We start from the raw sequence: 23208 nt of genomic DNA, 5'->3' as shown, positions 1-23208 counted from the left end.
CTTGCCTCGGCTACAAATTAGACAATAGTGATTATTGGCTTTGCTAAAACACTACAGGCCAGATTCAATTCAGTGAAAAAAATTGATCTCCTGGTTTATCACGTGAAAAGTCATGGAAGCGATTCAATTTATGGAGAAATAACTTTTCCTCAAATTCAGTTCCAGTTTTCTTCCATAGAGTTTTCATGTGAAAAACCATGAGATAAGTTTTTCTGAATTGGATTACATCTCAAATTGAATCTCGTCCATGAGTTTTCACGTGATAAACCTTTTTCTCACTGAATTGAATCTGGCCCTACGTGTGTTTTAGCAGAGGCAATTCTCAGTATTGTCTATGGCAGGGTCCTTTTTGGCAATTTGTAGCCACAACAAGTAGCTGCTACTTGTAGCTCCGGAGCTGCTAGTAGCAGCTATTTGTTGCTAAGACATTACTGAGAATTGGCTCTGCTAAAAGAACACATAGAAATGTTAACAATTTTTTTAAAAAATCCAGACATTGGGCCAGATCCAGCTCGGTGAGAAAAAGTTATCTTGTGGTTTTTCATGTAAAAACTTGAGACGTGATTCAATTCAAGGAGAAAAAACTTTTCTCCAAATTTATTTCCAATTTTTTCCCTTAGATTTGCATAGAGTTTTCAAGTGATAAACTGTGAGACAAGTTTATCTGAATTGAATTGTATCTCAAATTGAATCTCGTCCATGACTTTTCACATGATAAACCCTTTAATCGCTGAATTTAATCTGGCCGATTATATGAATTGCTTTTAGGGAATTTCAATTCTGGGGTCACTGGTCCTTTAATGTGCTGCGGCGCTATGCACAAAAACTAGGCTGGTTTTGCAAATGAGAAAGAACTTTTGGACTTTGCCAAGAATTTATACTTGCAGTTAAGCACTGACTGTCATCAAAATGTACTGAGCTCTAACTCAAGGTTGGGGCCATATAACTTATGTCTAACAGGGGTCATTGCTACAGTGGATACATTTAACCAGGCATGACACAGAAAGAAATCTTCAGCGCTCAGTCTAACTCACGCTGTGGCGTTGACCAACTGCCATAGACACCATTGTCCCATTTCTCAGTCTAACACACATTCTGGAGTTGACCAACTGTAAAACAGTTATTTTTAAGCAACACGCAACAGATACCCTTGGTAATTGGTTATCATTTTAAAGGAAAACTATACCCCCAAAATGAACACTTAAGCAACAGATAGTTCATATCATATTAAGTGACATTATAGAATCTTACCAAACTGGAATATATATTTAAGTAAATATTGCCCTATTACATCTCTTGCCTTGAGCCACCATTTCGTGACTCTATCTGTGCTGCCTCAGAGATCACCTGACCAGAAATACTACAACTCTAACTGTAACAGGAAGAAGTGAGGAAGCAAAAGACACAACTCTGTCTGTTAATTGGCTCATGTGACCTAACATGTATGGTTTGTTGGTATTTTTGTGAGTAAAGTGAATCCTACGATCCCAGGGGGCGGCCCTTATTTTTTAAAATAGCAATTTTCTATTTATGATTACCCAATGGCACATACTACTAGAAAAGTATATTATTATGAAAATTTACATGAAGCAGGATTTTACATATGAGTTGTTTTATGCAATATCTTTTTATAGAGACCTACATTGTTTGGGGGTATAGTTTTCCTTTAATCCTACAGATTCGAGCAGAGGTCTGACCTAGGTCAATAAATGGAATTTGACAATTGCAGAAGAAAGAAACTAGATTATACATACACCTTTATCACCATATTAGAAATAATTATGTGTATATTTGTTTCCTTAAAGGGCATGTAAAGGAAAAAAAATAAAATCCCATTTTTACTTTCTTTAATGAAAAAGAAACCTATCTCCAATATACTTTAGTTAAAAATGAGTACGGTTTTTATAAGAAACCTGACTGTATGCAGTGAAATTCTCCCTTCATTTACTGCTGTGGATAGAAATTGTCAGACGGTCCCTAACTGCTGAGCAGGGAAACAATCATACTTATGAACAGCAGGGGGAGCCCCCGCCTTACTTCCCAGCCATGCAGAACTCAAGCAGCTTTGTTTATGATGATCCCTAAGCAGCCAAGACCACACTGAGCATGTGCACAGTCTTAGTCTTGCAAAGATGTTTAACAAAGTTACAAGATGGTGACCCCCTGTAGCCAACTTTGAAAGCATAAATCATTTGTTTGATTAGGCTTGTGGTGCAGTAAGTTCATTTTTATATTTAGTATACAAAATACAACATTTCTAGTCATATTCTATTTTAGAATTTACATGCCCTTTAACACCACCAAATAATAATTAAAACCGATCACATTACAGGTTAATTAGTCAATAAAGTGCCCTGCAATAAATTAGTAATCAATTGTTATCATTAAATTAATTAATATTAATAAATAATCCCACAATTATATACTCCAATTTTAAAACCCCCTAAATAAGTTATAATCCCATTCAGTTAAAGTGCAGCAAGATTTCTCCAATCAATAATAAATAAACAATTGATCAATTGCAACCCAGTGGACTTAAACCCCTGTGCTTAGTTAATACCCCATTGGTATTATAAAGTGCAGTGCTAATAAATAGCAATTAGGATTTTATACCAGTTAATTGGAAACATATAATTAATTTCTAGTGACCAAAATTCAATAAGATAAAATTAGGATCAGCTGCCGTAAACAATAAAAAGCCAATATTTGTACACAAAGAGAAAGAGAACATTTGCCAGCATTTGGTTTGCCTTTAAAAAAATAATTACAAAAAATGAGGTGTAAGCAGTGTCGGACTGGCCCGGCGGGACACCGGGAAAAAACCCGGTGGGCCCCGACCCTCGTGGGCCCCCGCCGGGCCCCCGCCGGGCCCCCTCTAATAGTATAAAAAAATTTAAAAAGTTTCCGGCGATGCGCATCGCATCACCGCTTGCGCATGCGCATCGGCACTTGCGCACCGAGAAGCACCGCTCGCCCATGCGCATGGCGGCGTTCGAGCGGCGCAGTAGGGGGGCGGGGGGCCCTGGACCAGCAGTCCCGGAGGGCCCCGGGCCCCCCAGTCCGACCCTGAGTGTTAGTACCACACTTTGGCCAAAATATGTAAGCTCACGTGCCACGTCAAGGCCCTTTATTGTCACGTACAATGAGGGGACTTGACGTGGCACCCTCTAATAGTATAAAAAAATTTTAAAAGTTTCCGGCGATGTGCATCGCATCACCGCTTGCGCATGCGCATCGGCACTTGCGCACCGAGAAGCACCGCTCGCGCATGTGCATGGCGGCGTTCGAGCGGCGCAGTAGGGGGGCGGGGGGCCCTGGACCAGCAGTCCCGGAGGGCCCCGGGCCCCCCAGTCCGACCCTGAGTGTTAGTACCACACTTTGGCCAAAATATGTAAGCTCACGTGCCACGTCAAGGCCCTTTATTGTCACGTACAATGAGGGGACTTGACGTGGCACGTGAGCTTACATATTTTGGCCAAAGTGTGGTACTAACACCTCATCTTACAGGCTGAGCCAGAGAAAGCCAAACACTCTGCAGAACTGTAACTGGCACAGAAATATATTCTTTCTTGACCCCAAAATGCCAATTAGAGTCCTCACTGTATCAACTGCAAGTAGGGTGCTAACTATAGAGGAAGCAGTACCTGCGACTTCTGGGAAACCCCTGAAGCTTTCGGGGGTCCAGTTGGGCACTGACTGATAAGAAGTCTCAATATATGTCTATAAGTTTCCTGTGGGGCTCAGTAACATCTATGAATACCACTGATTGCATGTGATGAATAAATATATCATTGTAGAAGTTGTGATTGCTATTGGTTACTAGACCTGGGCAGTCTTTGCACCTGGTATTATCTTTGCAGTCTGTTTGTGTACATGAAACATATTGAAAATGTACAAATGCTGATAGATATGGTAATGATAATATAACCCTTTTAATCTTAACAGGAATTATTTCATTATTCAGAAATAATTGAAATAACTTCTGAACCCAATGCTCAATTAATTGTTTAATGATTAGTTATGAAGATTTTAAGGAGATTTTTTTTATTTGTGTTATTGATTAACACAGACCAGCAGTTGGCTTTCTTCTGATCCCTGCCTTGTTTTTTCATTAATGTAACATCTATGTTCTGCTATACATGCCAAAATGTCAACCCATTCACAATGATGGTTTAGTTATCTTCAAGATTTTATCTTATACACCAATAGGTCTACTAATTTGGTGAAGTTGCCCAATGAAAATAGCTTTTCTCTTTGATGGGGAAAATTTGCCAATCTGATTCCATTTGGCTCCAGGCCAGGAATCGGTTATCATGACGTGACCTATGTAGACCTGTCAGAAGACGGGCACAGTGTGGTCCTCAGTAGATATTAAGACTTGCCAAACCTCATACAGATATTGGCTGGGCAGGCTCTTGGTTAGGCCCCATACATATGCCCATAAGCTACCTATATGGGTTAATTTACCCCAGGGGTGCAAGTGCAAGAGAGCTAACATGTTAACATGTTTCTCCTATGAGACGATTGCGAATGATTTTCCTTTCTTACCAGAAAGGATTAGGAGACGTCTGACGCTTGCAGGCTATTACATAATATACTTGGGTCAGTGCAACTTGGATAGGAATGTATGGTATTGATATGATGTTGTCATTTGAACTGCAAGACATCTAGGCGGATAAGAACCACTCTAATTATGCAGATGATGGCACCCAGAACTTCTATTTTCTGCCTGTCTGACTTTTGAGATCACCCCTTGTTCCAGTTTCTTATTTCATTTTCTCAGCCTCCTCTTGCTTGTATGTCCCTTGGACTTTTCCTCACAACTTCCCTCTTATCGTCTGCTCTTGCTTTCAACCCCATGTCTTGCGCTTGTATGCTTTTACGTCTTCTACTCTATTCATCTATTCTACTTTCTCATATCAAATTAATTTATTTTGCCAGCCTCTGGACCAACCTTAGGCTGATGAGACCTATTTTGCCAAATTATGCCCCCACCCTTGACCAGTGTTGCACTGGGATGTTTGGTGCCCACCAGGTCTGCTGCCTCTGGGTCCCCCATCCCAGTCTTAAGCTTCACCTCCTTTAAACACCACCCCCTGCCACACACCACGTATCTTACACTTCCTCCTTGCGGCTGCGATCGGGGGACAATGATGCCCACAGTTCTCAGCAGGAGGAGCGGGTCTGGAGTCAGCAGGGCCCACAGAGGTTTTTCCTGGTGTCCTGCTGGCCCAGTCTGACCCTGCTCTTGAAAGGGTTTGGGACTGTAACTGTGTCTGGTATGAAATGCTTGGGGGTCAGACTGTGCTGTGAAATGCTGGGGCCATTTGAACAAAAGAGACAGGTAACAAGTCCAGAGCCGGATTTCAGCGGCGGGCAACCCTAGGCCACACGGTCCTAGTCCCGGGCCACGCAGTCCTAGCGCCCACCACCTGCACCACTCTAGCTAGAGCAGGCACACCAGAGCACTGGGGAGCTGCGTGTCCCCAGTGCTCCTCAGCAAGCGGTTGGGCAGAATGCCGTCCCTACCAACTTGCCGTCCTAGGCCCGAGCCTTTGTGGCCTCGCCACAAATCTGGACCTGAACAAGTCAGTAGGAAGGATGGAGAGGTGGCATTCATTTTTCCACTAGCCCTGGGGCCAAGTGGTCTGTCAACGAACAACAGCCAGTCTAGGGGGCACCATCAAAATGGCTTAGATTGAGCCCCATGGTTGATAAAACCAGTCCTTCTCTTTCCTCTTTCATTCTTCATTTTTTTTCATCCCTTATTCTGTGTTTGTACCTTTTCCTATGGGCCATTGTCTCCTTCATTCCTTTCTCTTTACATGTCATTCATTTGCATGTTTCTCTCAGCTATGTGACTGGCTTCAGGTAAACAGGGCACTCAGAATAAATTGTGATTTTAAGGCAGAGTTTGGGGTGGAAACATACAGGACATGATGGATAACCTAGGGTAAAATCTTCATCTTCACCCATAAGTAGTGAGACACAGAACAGGGGGCATGACTTTTCCTGTGCGTGTGGATAACAGCAGTTCATCAGGCTCCTACCAGGATCCTAGCTGTTGCTATGAGGTTTTCCTTTACGCTTAAATGAAATTTGCTGATAAATGAAATTTACATCACGATCACGACGCCTGCGTACTATATTTATACTGCAAACTTAACTTGTCAGCTCCCAGCGAATGCACTTCATCTTTCAGTGAATAAATGCAGAATAATAGAAATGGGGAAAAACAAAAATGCTCAGCTCTGTAAATCGGTCACTTAGTAGGATTCCAAGCTATGCACTACACTACTATGTTCTTATATATAAGATGTCTGAGCCGAGAAGGAAAAGAACAGGAATAGGAAGTTAAAAGAAAAAGTTCCTAAAAAGACTATTGTAACTAGTATTAATACTACTATTACTTAATTATTAGAGATTCACCATAGCTCTTTACTCGCAGCAGCCTGTTTAGTTACATTGTTACATAGTTAAATTGGGTTGAAAAAAATCAAAGTCCATCAAGTTCAACCCCTCCAAATGAAAACCCAGCATCCATACACACACCCCTCCCTACTTTCACATAAATTATTTATGCCAAAATCTATACTAACTATAGAATTTGATATTATTTCTGTCCAAAAAATCATCCAAGCCATTCTTAAAGGCATTAACTGAATCAGCATCACAACATCACCCGGCAGTGCATTCCACAACCTCACTGTCCTGACTGTGAAGAACCCCCTACGTTGCTTCAAATGAAAGTTCTTTTCTTCTAGTCTAAAGGGGTGGCCTCTGGTACGGTGATCCACTTTATGGGTAAAAAGGTCCCCTGCTATTTGTCTATAATGTCCTCTAATGTACTTGTAAAGTGTAATCATGTCCCCACGCAAGCGCCTTTTTTCCAGAGAAAACAACCCCAACCTTGACTGTCTTTATTATTTTTTTATTTTATTAACATGTATTTATATAGCGCCAACATATTGCGTAGCACTGTAAAGTAAATGTGATTATACAACTACATCACATGAATTACATATATAGAATATATGGAGTAACAAACATCACAATCAATACAGGTACAAAAAGGTGAGGAATGCCCTATGCATAGGCATACAGTCTAAAGGGAAGGGAGTAATACACAAGGTGTGGGAGTGGGCAAGATCGAATTAAGTGGGTGAGAAATGTGGTATTGTATGTGGTGTTGCGTTTGGTAGCTAAGCAGAGTGAGGGTAGGCTTCTCGAAAGAAGTGAGTTTTCAGAGATTTGTTGAAAGCAGAAAGGTTGGGAGAAAATCGGACAGACCGTGGGAGTGTTCCAGAGGAGGGGTGCAGCCCTTGCAAAGTCTTGAATGCGAGCATGTGAGGAGGTAATGAGAGAAGAGTTGAGTAGCAGGACAGTAGAGGACCGTAGTAAGCGAGTGGGTGAGTATATAGAGATGAGTTCAGAGATGTAGGGTGGGGCAGAGTTATGAAGTGCTTTGAAAGTCAGTGTCATTAATTTGAATTTGATTCTGAAAGGTAACGGAAGCCAGTGCAGGGATTGACAGAATGGCGAGGCAGAGGAGGAGCGGTTGCTGAGGTGTATGAGCCTCGCAGCAGTGTTCATTATGGACTGGAGAGGTGACAGTCTCTGGAGGGGGAGGCCAATTAAAAGAGAGTTACAGTAGTCTAGACGCGATATGATGAGAGAGTGAATAAGAATTTTGGCAGCGTCTTGGGTGATAAATGATCGTATTTTAGATATGTTCCTTAGGTGGAAGTGACATGATTTAATAAGTGACTGGATATGAGGAGTGAATGACAGGGCAGAATCTAGGATAACCCCAAGGCACCGGGCCTGGGGAGAGGGGGTGAAAGTGGAATTGTTAACTATGATGGATACTTCGGGGATGCTACTGGTGTTAGTTGGAGGAAAGAGAACCATTTCAGTTTTAGAGAGGTTTAATGTAAGGTAGCGTTGCGACATCCAGGTAGAGATAGCGGACAGGCAGGAGGAGACGCGAGTTAGGAGTTCTGGGTTGAGATCAGGAGATGAGAGATAGATCTGAGTATCATCAGCATAGAGGTGGTAGTGGAAACCATACGAATTTATTAATTTGCCAAGGGAGGAAGTATAGAGGGAGAATAGTAATGGTCCCAGGACAGAGCCTTGAGGAACTCCAACAGAAAGAGGTAGGGGAGAAGATGATACTCCATTGTAGGAGACACTGAAGGAACGATTGGTGATGTAAGAAGAGAACCAGGACAGGGCTGTGTCACGAAGGCCAAGCGACTGGATGGACTTGAGGAGGAGAGGGTGATCTACAGTGTCAAATGAGAGATCAGTAGCAGTATTAGTAGTGAGAAATTATTGTTGGCTTTAGCGGTTAAAAGGTCATTAGTTAGTCGAGTCAGGGCAGTTTCTGTGGAGTGTTGTGGCTTAAAACCAGATTGTAGGGGGTCCAGCAGGTTATTGTCAGAGTGGAATGAGGTAAGTCGGTTGTAGACTAGGCGCTCAAGTAGTTTAGAGATGAAAGGCAGCAGAGAGATAGGTCGGAGGTTGTCAAGATTGGAGGGATCAAGAGAGGGTTTTTTCAGAATGGGGGTGACAAGAGCATGTTTTAGTTGAGAAGGAAACAGTCCAGTTGAGAGCGAAAGATTAAATAGGTGAGTTAAGGCTTTGATTAGACAAGGATTGGTATTGCGGAGAAGTTTTGAGGGAATTGGATCAAGCAGGCAGGTGGTAAGGTGAGAAGAGGCCAGAAGCTTTGAGACTTCCTCATCAGTGACAGGGGTGAAGGAGCACAGGAGAGACTGGGGAGTGTGGAGGGAGGGTGGTGGAAGTCTAGGGGGGTTGAGTAGTGTAATGTCCCTTCTGATAGTGTCAATTTTGTTTTTGAAGTGCTCAGCAATATCTTGAGCAGAGACAGATGTGCATGGAGGGGGTGGAGAAGGGGAAAGGAGAGTGTTAAAGGTGGAGAAAAGTTGTGCTGGTTTTTTAGAAAGGGAGTTAATGAGTGAAGTAAAGTATGTTTGTTTGGCTTGGAAGAGGCTGATGTTAAAGGAGCGCAGGGCAGATTTGTAGCTCCAAAAGTCTGATTCTGAACGGGATTTGCGCCAGCGACGCTCAAGTGCACGTGAGTGTCTTTGGAGCGCTTTTCTATGAGCAGTATGCCAAGGTTGAAGTGGTTTGGGTCTAGAACATTTAGTTTTTATAGGAGCAAGCTCATTTAGGGCAGTGGTGAGAGTACACTAGTAGACAGAGGTAGCCACATTAGGACATGAGATGGCTGAGATATTAGAGTGAAGAGAGTCAAAGGAAGAAGAGAGATGTGACACGTCTACAGCTTGCAAGTCACGGTAAGTACGTGTTTGGGGAATAGCAGGGGGTGAGGAGGGAGTTAGTGAGAGTTGAAATGTGATCATATTGAGGGGAAATGGTGAGTTAGTAAAATTGGTGGTTGAACAGAGTCTGGTAAATATGAGATCCAGAGCATTACCATTGGAGTGAGAGGGGGAATCTGAGCACAAAGATAAGCCTAAGGAGGAGGTTAGTGAAAGAAGTTTAGAGACAGAAGAGTTGTTAATGTTGTTAACGGGTATATTAAAGTCTATCCTCATTATTTAAGTCTTCCATCCCTCTAACCAATTTAGTTGCACGTCTCTGCACTCTCTCCAGCTCATTTATATCCCTCTTTGGACTGGAGCCCAAAACTGCACTGCATACTCCAGATGAGGCCTTACCAGGGACCTATAAAGAGGCATAATTATGTTTTCATCTCTTGAGTTAATGCCCTTTTTTATGCAAGACAGAACTTTATTTGCTTTAGTAGCCACAGAATGACACTGCCCAGAATTAGACAACGTGTTATCTACAAAAGCCCTAAGATCCTTCTCATTTAAGGAAACTCCCAACACACTGCCATTTAGTGTATAACTTGCATTTATATTATTTTTGCCAAAGTGCATAACCTGCATTTATCAACACTGAACCTCATTTTCCAGCTTAGTCAAATCATTATTTAATGTTTAGATGATTTTCTAGTAGACTCAAGGTATGAAGATCCAAATTACAGGAAGATGCGTTACCTGGAGAACTCCAGGTCCCGAACATTCCGGATAACAGGTCCCATAATTGTACAGGTTTGTTTTCTACTTCAAATAAAGTCACAATTTAAAAAAAAAAGAAACTCAAATGTTTGCTGATTTATTAAAAATCCAAAAAACGAGACTGTATAAAATCATGGAAAAAAATAGAATACCTCAAATTTGTGTTTTGCTTTAGTGAGTTTGCAAGCTCCAAAAAATTTGAAAAACTCAGAAAACTTGAACTGAATAAATAGTGTAAATTTTGGCTAGGACAGCTGCCACTGATTTCTACACAACCTCACAAGCTTTTAGATGCCAAAGTTTTACATTCACATTTTTTTTTCACTTAACGGATATTGAAAGTTCATGTTTTTTAACCCATTATTCAAATTCATGATTTTTAGTGCAAAAAATTTGACTGAAAAAAATCCCCCTAGTGCTCAGAGTCTTCCAACCAGTGCTGCTTTACTTTTAGTCTAATAGAGAGAGATTGAGCAAGAAGGCTCGGTTCGTTTGGCAAAAGGCTTATTGTTGCCTTACAAGGTGATGCCCTGGGGACTTCCTGTTGGACTTACTGACTAATATCTTCTTACTATCCCTCTTTTTTATTTTGCTGACACTGAATTTATATTTATATAAATAAAAATGAGTGTGATTAATAAATATGAGCATGATGATGTCACGTGTCATGTTCTGACATTGTGCGTTGACAGTGCATGTTTTGACGCTGGCGTCATGACGGCGCGCACGTTTTGACGCATTGGCGTCAGAATGTCATGGCATACCATATGGCTCCCCTGGGCACTGCCATCTTGCTGGCAATGCCGAAGGAGTAAGGATCGCTGGCTAGCGCTCCTTACATGCTGGTACTCATGGCAACCAATGTTTTCATTTTGTAACTTGTAATAAATTCATCCGAACTGGATGCTTCTGATTAGCGATGGGCTATTTTGTTCCATTTCGCTGTGCCGAAAAATTTGTGAATTTCCCATGAAATGTGCAAAACAACGCAAAAATTGTGAAACACGATTTTGATGCTGGCGTCAATTCGCGGGCGTCAATTTTGCATTAAAGTGTTAAATTGTTGCCGGCGTCAAAATTGTCACTGGCGGCAAAATTTTTTGGACGTGGCAAATTTTCGCAGCAGTTTTGCGAATTTAAACTTGCAAATTCGCCCATCACTACTTCTGATAACTGCAATGATGCAATTCAGCACTACTTTTGATGTAGTGTTTGATGTTTTTGATGAGCCCCAGAATGTAGATAAATATTGACTGTATCTCTATTCTGTGAGATTGAGGTGTTATTACCAATGTGTTTTTGCCTCTCCCGCAGGCTCATGCTGCAGCTTGGCACCTCTACAATGAGAAATTTCGTCCTCAGCAAGGAGGTCAGATTTCCATAGCCCTCGCTTCTCACTGGATAAACCCTGTCAATATGACAAGTCATGATATTGGAGAATGCCAAAAGTCCCTAGACTTTGCATTGGGATGGTTTGCCAAACCAATCTTCATAGATGGGGACTACCCTCAAACTATGAAAAACAATCTCTCTTCCCTTCTACCGGAATTTTCAGACCAGGAGAAGAAGTTCAATAACGGCACCGCTGACTTCTTTGCTCTCTCCTTTGGGCCTAATCTGAGTTTCCAAATGTTAGACCCAGATATGAAATTTCGGCAAGTGGAGTCCACGAGCCTTAGGAGAATCCTTTACTGGATAAACATGCAGTACAACAAACCAAGAATCTTTATTGTGGAAAATAGCTGGTTTCTCTCTGGAAATACTAAACGGGAGGATGCAAAGTATATGTATTATTTGAAGAAGTTCCTCATGGAAACGTTAAAAGGTAAAAGTAACAAAATCCGTTAATAAAAAAAACTACCAATACAAAATAGTACCTTGATGCTGTTCCTATTGATGTTTTTGAAGATTTATTGTCACTTTTAATATATATTATAATCTATAGAATTATTGTTTGCTGGTGGTGCTATTCGTTAATATGAGAACTAGGGTCAGAGGAATGGGCACAGAGTTATCTCAGGAACCTGTAGGAGCAGATTGTGTCTTAGTTGTGTCTATAGCACCTTTATAAACAAGGGAACCCTGCTCAATCACTGGTCAGACAGTGTCTTATTACTTTATTGCTATATGAGCACACCTCTAGGTCAGTGGCTTCCAAACTGGCTGGCTGGACCTTCTGTGGGTACTGGTGGAAGGTGGAACCCAAAAGGCCAGTCATGATGAATTATGAGCCAGCAATTTACTGTCTTGGAAATCCATGGAACAATCTACAGTAGGGTGACCATATTTTCTTATATGTGATATAAATGGTGAACAGGCTTTTTAAAGATGCTTCAGACCATGTTTGTGCTGCATAAATAATATAATATAGATAATAAATCTACAACATTGTCAGTTGAATGGGCCCCACAAAAAGGCAATTAAACTCCGAAACGTCTTTGTCCTGGTCTTGTTCACTAGTTTGCCCATGTTGGACAGAGCAGAAACTTCTGCTCCAAGTGCTTCACTTCTAGTGTTGAAAGATATCACTACTGTGAAAGTATGGGCCGAGACTGGTGTAATAGTTTCATTAATAAAGCACTGCGTAACTTGACGGCGCTATATAAATAAATGATGATGATGATTAATGGAGTTTACCAATAGTTTTAACTGGCTTACAGATACAGAGAGCATATTAAAGAATATTATGCATGGGGAAAATGTATTGGACTTGGCATGGAAAAGCCAATATACAGTGAAGTTGGGTTTCTACCCCATACACATGATGGGCCTGGTCAGACATGATGGTCCATATCTATAGACCCCAAAAGAGTTGGGCATGGAGTTTGAGATGGATTGATTTTAGCAGGGTGTGAGCAGGTTGGACATAGAAGAGGTCTATCTTGACAAACATATTATTTATACTTTGCTGGGTTCTAGGTGGGCAATGGTCTAATTATCAGGGTCCTCTCATGGGGAACACTGGTGGCCATTGGGGAGAACTCTGACAACTAAGTAGTATTGCTCCCCATGATTTATTGTATATAAATATTATTAACTGCACCAACTTATTTTTTTCAATGCCAGGATACCCGGCAGTACATCAATATATAATGTAGTACAATCAAATTAATAATGGAACTCATCTGATTTTCAGGCACTGTTCCATTAATAAAGCTGCCGTGAATTGTTTTGACATGAAGACCAATGTGTTAGCTGTTTTCTTTCTCCTGTTCATTTCTTTCATTACAGCAATTAAACATGATGACGTTAATGTTATTGGATACACTGCTTGGTCCCTGATGGACGGATTTGAGTGGCTCAGAGAATACACCATAAGGCGTGGATTGTTCTATGTCGATTTCACAAGTCATAACAAGAAGCTGATGCCCAAATCCTCAGCACTGTTTTATCAGCAGCTTATTAAGTTGAACGGATTCCCACCGTTGCCAGAGAACCAACCAGTGCAAGGAACCTTTCCATGTGATTTCGCTTGGGGGACCTCGGCCTACAAGATCCATGTAAGTTAGACACTGTAAGGGTCATTTATGAATGCAGCCACAAATGCGGTCACACTAATGTTGTTGTACTTATTGACACCATTCATTAAAGATTAATACAGCATTATTTGATAGTAGAAAGCCACAGTTTTTTTCCGGGGGAAACTTAGAATATTGCACTGTACCAATTCCAGGTACAGCCACTGCCCCTACCGGTCCCTTAACTTGAGTGTCATTCAGAAGTTCAGAGAATATGTGGGTGCAGGCCGCAACAGAACCCTTTACTGCCCTATAGATGTTTTTTTTTATCCAACGTGGGGTTGTAAAGAGCAGCCAGACCCCGGACCAAGTGCTTTTAAATTGATAAAGTAGAAACATGCATTTGTACCCCTTAGTGCTCTTGCCTGTGGTCTTAGTAAATTACCCTTAATTCATATAATCTTTTGATTAAATACCCCAAAAGGAATTTGGTGAAGTTAGTGAATACAAATGTTCTGTCCAAAGTCTATTTTTCTCCTTGTAGGTAGACACCACTCCCTCCCAATTCAATGATCCTAATGTGTATGTATGGGACATGAACAAAACAAAAGGCCTCACTAAAGTGGAAGGAATAACAGTCCCGAGGAGGAAAACTCAATGCGTTGACTTTGCTTCTATCAGACAGCAAATCTCTATGCTCCGTGAGATACATATCACTCATTTCTACTTTTCACTAAAGTGGGCTGCAATCCTTCCTCTTGGAAATCTGACTCTAATAAACCACAAGGTCTTACACTACTATCAGTGCTTTGTGAGTGAGCTGGTCCGGGTGAACATTACGCCAGTAGTTGCCCTGTGGCAGCCTCTCGCTGAGAACCAAGGTCTACCAAATGATCTAGCTAAAAATGGAGGATGGGTGAACTACCTTACCGTCACTGCCTTTGTTGAGTATGCAAGACTTTGCTTCAGAGAACTTGGCAACTATGTGGGTATGTGGATAACCATGAATGAACCTTCTATGAGAAATCTCACCTATGCTGCTGGCCACAATCTTCTGAAAGCCCATGCACTAGCCTGGCGTCTGTACGACAGAGACTTCAGAAAAACGCAGAAAGGACAAATATCCATCGCAGTCCAAGCAGATTGGGTAGAACCAGCATCCCCTTTCTCTAACAACGATAAAGAAACCAGCAGGAGGATCTTGGAATTTGAAATTGGCCGGTTGGCTGACCCCATTTTTCTTAGCGGAGATTACCCAAAAGTGATGCGGAATTGGCTGGCCCCAAGAAACAACCTTGACGTATTTGAGTTTTATTTGCCTTCATTCACAGAGGAGGATAAAAATTTGATCCAAGGAACGTTTGATTTTTTCGCTTTAAGTCATTACACCACCGAACTTGTACAGTGGGAGAAAGAAGATGTGTCCAAGTACGACCACAAGCTGGAAGTTCAGTTTATTTCAGACATCACTTGGGTGCACTCCCCTAATAAACATGCCATTGTTCCATGGGGGTTACGGAAAGTTTTGAACTGGGTTAAATCCAAGTATGGTGACGTTCCAGTTTATATTTTAGTTAATGGCATTGATGATGCTCACAGTCCCATGCAAGATAAGTTAAGAGTCTATTACTTGCAGAACTACATTAACGAGGCTTTGAAAGGTAAGAAAGTTTGTGTTTCTATTTTGATTTAGTTACAACACTTTGAAAAATCTTTTTACGGACTTTTCAGCATTTCAAGACACTTGTAGCTGTATCTAATTTCCTAAATCAGTAGCATATGGTTAATAATATTAAATGATGAGGTGGGTTATTTGGGACCTTCATTGATGTACTGTAGTAAATGAAGCTTGAACGATTTGAACTTATCTCATGGACGGCTGCCACCTTGAGTGCTACCAAGCCACAGTAAAATTGAATTTTATAGTGAAGAACTAAAACTATAGTATGTGTTTTGCACTTGGTTAATTCTTAAACTTGTATTATTTGTCAGATAAACCAATGGTAAGAACTGGGCAGTTTCCTGAACTTATTATTGAGGGTAGAATAAAGATCAATGGCAAAAAAACCACAATAGGAATAACTGAGTAATTAGTTCATTATATAAACGTTACGCTAGTTACGTTAGAAATCACTCTTTGCAGAAGGGGATTATCTATGAAGCCTACGTTACTTGTGACTCAACCATCTGGAATCTCAAGGCATTTATTGCTTTCAGGTTACCATGTTACCGGAAGATGGAACAAACATAATCCATTAACTTTTTCTTTATTAACCATCTACTAATCTGGTGATATTTTAATCATCTTGCTGCCGGTAGAGGAAGCTGCATATTAAATTCAAGGTTTCACTGGCGTTGAAAGTCTAAAATAAGGTCTCCCACGAGTAAGAGAAACCACATGGCAAATTTTAGAATAGAGCTTTATTGTACAGTGTAGTGTCATCTGTAAATATAAATGATTTGCCAGTGTGAAAATAACTAACTTAACCTAAAGGGTACCAATATGACACCTGAATTGAAAAGTCCATAGTCACTGGATAATGGGGTGACCTTTACTTGAAACCAGTGCATCAAGAGCTCATAACAGAACTTTCTGATTAAAAACACTTTAATTAAACTATCAAGAAATAGATATACTTCTGTCATCTTCTTTGAAAGATCCAGCTTTCTAGTCTCTAAAGTTCTCCTTATGGTTCAGTCCTATCCCTGTTCTTGTTTTGGCCAACTAATTGATCGCTCTTTATTGGCCTGGTGAGCAACCATTTACAATATGTGACATGCTAAAGGAGACCATGTAGTTCTTGTTTGTCAGCCATAACCATCCTCTCCAACCTGGTTGGTTTTTGCCTTGAGTGCCCTCTAGTGTTTTATCACTGCCTTAAGCTGGCCATAGATGCAAAGATCCGATCGTACGAATCATCGTACGATCGGACTTTCCCATCTCCCGACCCGCCACTAACCATTCAGATCAAAGTCTTACCAGTCAGATTAGTTAAAGAACAGATCAGCAATGTTCTGCCCCTGACAGCAATCGTACGATATCTATGTCCAACCAAAGCTAGTGACAGTCTCCCACTGAAAATCGTACGATCGGCAATACACGCAGAGATATTATCGGCAGCTGACAGAAATTTTCGAACCTGTCCGATCGACCAAACGACCGATCTCCGCCGGACGAATCCTCGATTCGTACGATCAGATCTTTGCGTCTACGGCCAGCTTTAAAGGGATACTGTCATGGGAAAAACATTTTTTTTTCAAAATGGATCAGTTAATAGTGCTGCTCCAGCAGAATTCTGCACTGAAATCCATTTCTCAAAAGAGCAAACAGATTTTTTTATATTCAATTTTGGGGCTAGACATATTGTCAATTTCCCAGCTGCCCCAAGTCATGTGACTTGTGCTCTGATAAACTTCAATCACTCTTTACTGCTGTACTGCAAGTTGGAGTGATATCACCCCCTCCCCCCCCAGCAGCCAAACAAAAGAACAATGGGAAGGTAACCAGATAACAGCTCCCTAACACAAGATAACAGCTGCCTGGTAGATCTAAGAACAACACTGAGACACATTCAGTTACATTGAGAAGGAAAAACAGCAGCCTGCCAGAAAGCATTTCTCTCCTAAAGTGCAGGCACAAGTCACATGACTTGGGGCAGCTGGGAAATTGTCAAAATGTCTAGCCCTATGTCAGATTTCAAAATTGAATATTAAAAAATCTGTTTGCTTTTTTGAGAAATGGATTTCAGTGCAGAATTCTGCTGGAGTAGCACTATTAACTGATGTGTTTTGAATAAAACATGTTTTCCGATGACAGGATCCCTTTAAGGATTCTTCTTTGTCATGAGGCCTGATGGCTTCATGTGAACTGGGATGGTCAAAAAGACAAAAAGGTTGAGTAAGAGAAAATGGACAATGTCTGAGAAGTAGACAACGGATAGTCTGTTCCATTTCTAATAAAACAATGGCAACTCAGCATGAGTGCAATGTATAGGGATTGTGCTGAACATACTTTTTGCCCATTGGTTTTCCTCTAAAAATCTTTGGTTTTTGCTATTTCTTGAGCTAAACAGGACAAACAAGGAAACTGAAGATACTCCATGTTTGGTCCTTTCAAGCTAATTAGATTCAGGGTATATGGCCCCCTCTTTTCCCCCTTTGTTGTGGCTGTTTTGTCTTACAGATAAGCAGGAATCTATTATATAAAGGGGCTACCTGTTCTAATCTTATTATCTACTTTGCAAAGAGCAAAACATGGAGTAACTTCAGTTTTTTTGTAATATACTGGGCCTAACATCTAAAATTAGCCCTGGACAGTACTGGACCATAAGTAAAGTCATATTTAGCTCAAGTTTTTTCAGCTGAATACCCTTGTTGTAGACTACTCCTATTCTTGTATCTTTTATTATGGAATTGCTTGACAACAAAAGAAAAACTCCTTTCCTATTATTTTTCAGCAATCCTTCTTGATGGAGTCAACCTACGTGGATATTTTGCCTACTCCTTTAATGACAGAATGGATCCCAGATATGGCCTGTATGCTTATGCTGCCAACCGCTTCGCTCCAAAGCCCTCCATGAAACATTATCAAGAAATCATAGACAATAATGGTTTCCCAAATCCTGAGCTGCCAATCATCACATGCCCAGTGGAGCTGGTCCCATGTTCCGACTGCCACTTCTTCCAGACCAGAAAATATCTCCTGGCATTTATAGCCTTTATATTTATTGTTTTAATCGTGTCTGTTTTTATGATCACATATTATTCAAGAAAAGGTAAAAGGAGATACAAGTAGTGATCCTGTTCCAGATGAGATGTGACACGAGCATTTTGCACAATCACATGTAACTGTCCCTTTGGCTGAAGGAAGGGCAAGCAAAATATTGGTTCGTCCTGCTGGTACCAGATTCCTTATGCATCATGATACAATCTTCTTATGGCCGGCCTGGCATCCGTGGGGATCAACCAGGGCCCCTTTTGCACTGCCGGATACTGTGAACCATTGTATAGGAGAGTCCTATGCTGGTGAACCCCATAGGCTGCTTTGTAGAAATCTATTTTTGTTAATTCTTCTTGTATTGTCTAGAACTTCTATATGTAAACTTCTTGCACTATTTAATCAAAGCATTTTATTGGATTGGTTAGGAAATACACAGTAACTGGCAGCCTTCTTTAAAATGTAGCTGTCACATATTGGCCAACATTTTTTTATGGGCAGGTTTATGCCTGCTGGTTTATATCAGATACCTGTAAGTTGGCAGCACAACAGCTTATATTGAGGGGAGTCGTTATTAGTAATCAAATATGAAGCATAGTACATGTCTCCTGAAAAGATTTCCTATGTATCCAATACAAAAGGCAATAAACTTGGGCAACTGTCAACAAGAATTAGAATTTCATCACCTGGGAAGGTGATTTGTGACTCTTCTCCCCTGTTCTGATTAAATCTAATACCCACCCTGTTACAGTGCCTAAGGCCTATAGACCTGGCATCTTTCTATTGCCCACTCTCAGCAACCTTAGCCATGCACGGGCCAATAAAAGCTGCCAACTTGGCCCTTCTGGAGCTTATTGGCCCATGTATGGGGCCCTCCAAAGGACCTGCCCAACAATAGCTGACTGAAATCGATGTTGATAAATACAAGGGAAAAATCTGCTTTTTTTGTGATCTTGCCATGGTAGACTGCAATGCAGGCTATCGGGAGAGGACCGTATCAATGACCCAATGTGGTCTTTATTCCAACAGCATTTTTAAACCTGTCTGATAGATATCTGTATACCTATTTTGACCACAAATCTATGAGATGGACCATCTGACAGAGCCCATACAGGCTCAAGTAAGCTGCTGACTTGGTCTGAAGGTGTGAACAGCTGCTTAAATCTGCTTGTGTACGGCCAAGAACTGACTTATATGGCTTTGTGCATGTGACTTCGCCACCATACAACTTTTTGTTTTGGCTTTCTTTCCTATTAATAACATAGATGTCACGCATCATTTTCACCCCACCAGGCAGATATGCAGACTCACATACTAAGGTGACTAACCGAGACAGTATCCTTCTTTACGACTAAAAAGAAAAAATTTAAGGCACACTCGTGGAGTGAAAGCCACTGTTTATTATAACATTAAAAACAGGTGGCTGCTGTGGAATGGATGCCTAAAGCGTTTCGAGAACACCTCTTAATTCGAACTTTCTTTGGAGATGTTTTGCAGGCCACAAGGAGAAACTAGAGTACTAAAGCCCAAAAAAGAATATGGGTAGAATTACTGTATTTTATATGCTAAACGTACAGTACCAGCCAAGATATTCAGCAGCCCTATGTAATGATCTATACCTGCAGGAGCTCCCCATCTTGTCTCCTATAGGTTTTGTCTGTTGCTTAGTGATCTATGGGATGCTATTAAGAAGATAATCTTAGAGATTGTGGGAAATTAGCAAAACAGTATTTCAAAGGGAAGATACACTTGTTTTAGTTGGCCTTAGCTCGAATCATAAGGTGTTGCATTGCTAGACTAATTCTTTTTTGACTATTAATTCTCCTTTAATTCCAAACCAAATTAAATGTTTCAGACATTGTAAATGTTAAAATATACCCCAGTTCATCAGTATACAGTAATTGTACATTTCACAGCCAATTCTGTCTTAAAAATCATTGACAAGGCCACACTGGATATTAATTGAGGAATACATATGACTGGTGAGAGCATTTTATTCTTGCTAAGGAAAATGCACATCTCCAATAGGAAACTGACCACAACCTTTATTTTTTGCATATCATACTCTCTTAACATGATAATATTCATAACACACCCAACAAAAGCCAAATAAACACCTCTCTTGATTGACTTTAGCTGGGCTTAACTTCATAGTTGAAAACAATTTACAGATGCTTAGCCTTCTCAAAAAGAAAGAAACTGCTATACTGTATATTTATATATAATTATTTTGACTTCTACTCCCATACTGTCATTTAAGTAGTGCTTAAATATTAATAGGCTGCTTCAGTGAGGTTCCATCTCATTTTAAAGGGATTCTGTCAAGATTTTTATGGTGTAGTTTTTATTTTGCAGCTGTAAAGAGTGACTGAAGTTTATCAGAGCACAAGTCACATGGCTGAGGGCACCTGGGAAACTAGCTCCATGTCAGATTTCAAAATTAAAAAAAAAAATCTGTTTGCTCTTTTGAAAAACGGATTTCAGTGCAGAATTCTGTTGGAGCAGCACCATTAACTGATGTCTGACATGTTTTCCTGGGACAGAATCCTTTTAAGGTGAAAGTTGCTGTATTTATTGCTGTATTTATTCAGCTATACAGTATGCCACATTCCAACAGAATAATGGTTGTGTAACCGAGTTAAATATGTTTATTAAAAGCCAAGGAGAATGAATGATTGTTATAGGTGGTTCATCTGACTATACTAAGTAAATCTGGAAACTAGGAATGCCACCTTACTTTTAAAATTGAATACACATCCTGCATGGCTTTTTGACAATGAATTCAGATACATGCGTTTTATGTATGGGGGGTAAGACTTGACCAGGAACTTTGATTAAACCCTCAGCCAATCAAAAATCCCAGCACGGCCCATTAGTCTAAGGTTGGCATTCATGCAGACCCTGTGATTTTGGCTTTCATGGGGGCTAGCGAAGCCGAGCTGCTCCCCCAGATCTAAACAATATGGTGCCACTGTATATAGACACCTTATCAACTAGTGTTATAAATGTGTATTCACCTTTGGTCTTATTTATGAATCAACACAACTGTGACTGAACATGGCGCACAAAATAATCGAGTTGTACATATGAATAATGTCGTTTCATGTATGTGATCGTTGTTCCTTTTATAAAATATATTTATGTGCATCAGAAATAACGTGGGAGGACGGGTATCTGGGCAGATAGTTTGGCAATTCAGAAGTGCACTTAGAAGTAGTAGGGAATGAGCTTCAGTTCACAGATGATGTACCATTTTTATTAAGCACGCACACATTATTGTACTCATGGGGCATCATGGCCAGATCCAGAGCATTGCCACAAGCCTGGCAGTTTTAATATGTAAAAAAAATTTTCATGGCCGGATTTACATAGCAGGCGCCGCTAGGCCGCTGTAGTTCGTTGCCACCGTCCCCTTCCTTTTATTCGCTCAAATTTTCATCATCGGAACCAGAGCAATGTGGATTGGCGCATGTGAGATTTAAAAAAACTATTGTATCTCGTGGGCAATCCCCAGCGTTTCTGAATCAATGTGGGTGTGATTGGGCAGCATGCCACCCCCTAAAATCCTGCCGCCCTAGGCCTGGGGCTTGGTGGCCTCTCCACAAATCTGACCTGAATTTATTGATAATTCAATTATAAGATTGATTACCATTAAGCTGCCTATCAGAGAAAAGGGTGGTGGCACACACGGGGATTTAGTCGACTGCGATAAATCTTCACTACTGCGGGTGACTAATCTCCCCAAAAAGCCTTCCCACTGGCATGAATTTGAATCGCCGGCGGGGTGGAATAAGCGTCGCTTCGGTTTTCCGCAGTCGTCTGAAGTTGCCTCACAAGGAAACTTCGGGCGACTTTGGAAAACCAAAGAGATGCTTATGCCATTCCACTGGCGATTCACATACTTGCGGTGGGAAGGCTTTTTGGGGAGATTAGTCACCCGCTGTAGCGAAGATTTATCGTTGGCAATTAAATCCCGGTGTGCCACCACCCTTAAGTGACATCCCAAGTGAGGAGGCAGGCACAGTGCTACATAAATGTCCCCTATTCTCTCTACCTCTTATAACAGCCATATCTTCTACTTTACAATCCAGTGTTTAGTCCTGACAGCTCTCTGGTGCCAGTATAGGGCCGCTATTCTCCTCAATACCTGCTATAACATAAGTCAAGTTCTGCCCTACCTGTGTAGGCTCCTATTCCCTTTAACTAACAGCAAAGCAGAGATCTTACATAATTTATGCAGTTTATATCTAAAGGGCCCATAAAATAACAAGAGCAGAGTTTTCCAAGGCCTCAATACAGTAACAACCAATTAGCACGTTGCTTTTATTGGGGAAGTGCCACTACAGTCCTGAAAGTAGACATCTGAATGGTTTATATGGCTAGTGATTTGGTCAGGTTGTCCCTGCCACTATTGCTACTATATATGATAAAATATGATGTGCAACGGATAAGCATTTCCTTGAAGTAGGACACAAGGGGTGGTTCACCATTACGTTAACTTTTAGTATGTTATAGAATGACTGATTCTAAGCAACTTTTCAATTGACCTTCATTTTTTGTCTTTTTTTTAAATTATTTACCTTCTTTTGACTCTTTCCAGCTTTCAAATGGGGGTCACTGACCCCATCTAAAAACAAATTCTCTGCAGAGCCTTACAAGGCTACAAATTTATTGTTATTGATACTTTTAATTACTCGTCTTTGTAATCAATCCCTCTCCTATTCATATATCAGTCTCTTAGTCAAATCAGTGCATGGTTGCTAGGGTAATTTGGACCCTAGTAACCATTTTGCTGAGATTGAAAAACTGGAGAGCTGCTAAATAAAAAAACAAAATAGTTCAAAAACAAACAAATAATAAAAAAAAGAAGAACAATTGCAAATTGTCTCAGAATATCACTCTCTATATCATATTAAAGGTTAATTTAAAGGTGACCAAGCACTTTAATTGAAGACTA

General features: G+C 40.7%; 1 protein-coding gene across 1 annotated transcript in view; it reads left to right on the top strand.

Annotated features, from left to right (window-relative positions):
• kl.L (klotho L homeolog) overlaps window positions 1-20629 on the top strand; it is a 34280-nt gene extending 13651 nt beyond the window's left edge. Inside the window, exons 2-5 of the mRNA XM_018247683.2 lie at window positions 11391-11901; window positions 13308-13576; window positions 14079-15195; window positions 17992-20629. Of these exons, the coding sequence (XP_018103172.1) occupies window positions 11391-11901; window positions 13308-13576; window positions 14079-15195; window positions 17992-18329 (2235 nt within the window). The 3' untranslated portion in view covers window positions 18330-20629. The remainder of the gene's footprint in view (window positions 1-11390; window positions 11902-13307; window positions 13577-14078; window positions 15196-17991) is intronic.
• Window positions 20630-23208: the final 2579 nt, after the last annotated feature.

This window comes from Xenopus laevis, chromosome 2L, assembly GCF_017654675.1.
Source record: "Xenopus laevis strain J_2021 chromosome 2L, Xenopus_laevis_v10.1, whole genome shotgun sequence".
In the NCBI taxonomy this organism is placed as follows: domain Eukaryota; kingdom Metazoa; phylum Chordata; class Amphibia; order Anura; family Pipidae; genus Xenopus; species Xenopus laevis.
This window is presented reverse-complemented; position numbering and strand designations above follow the sequence as displayed.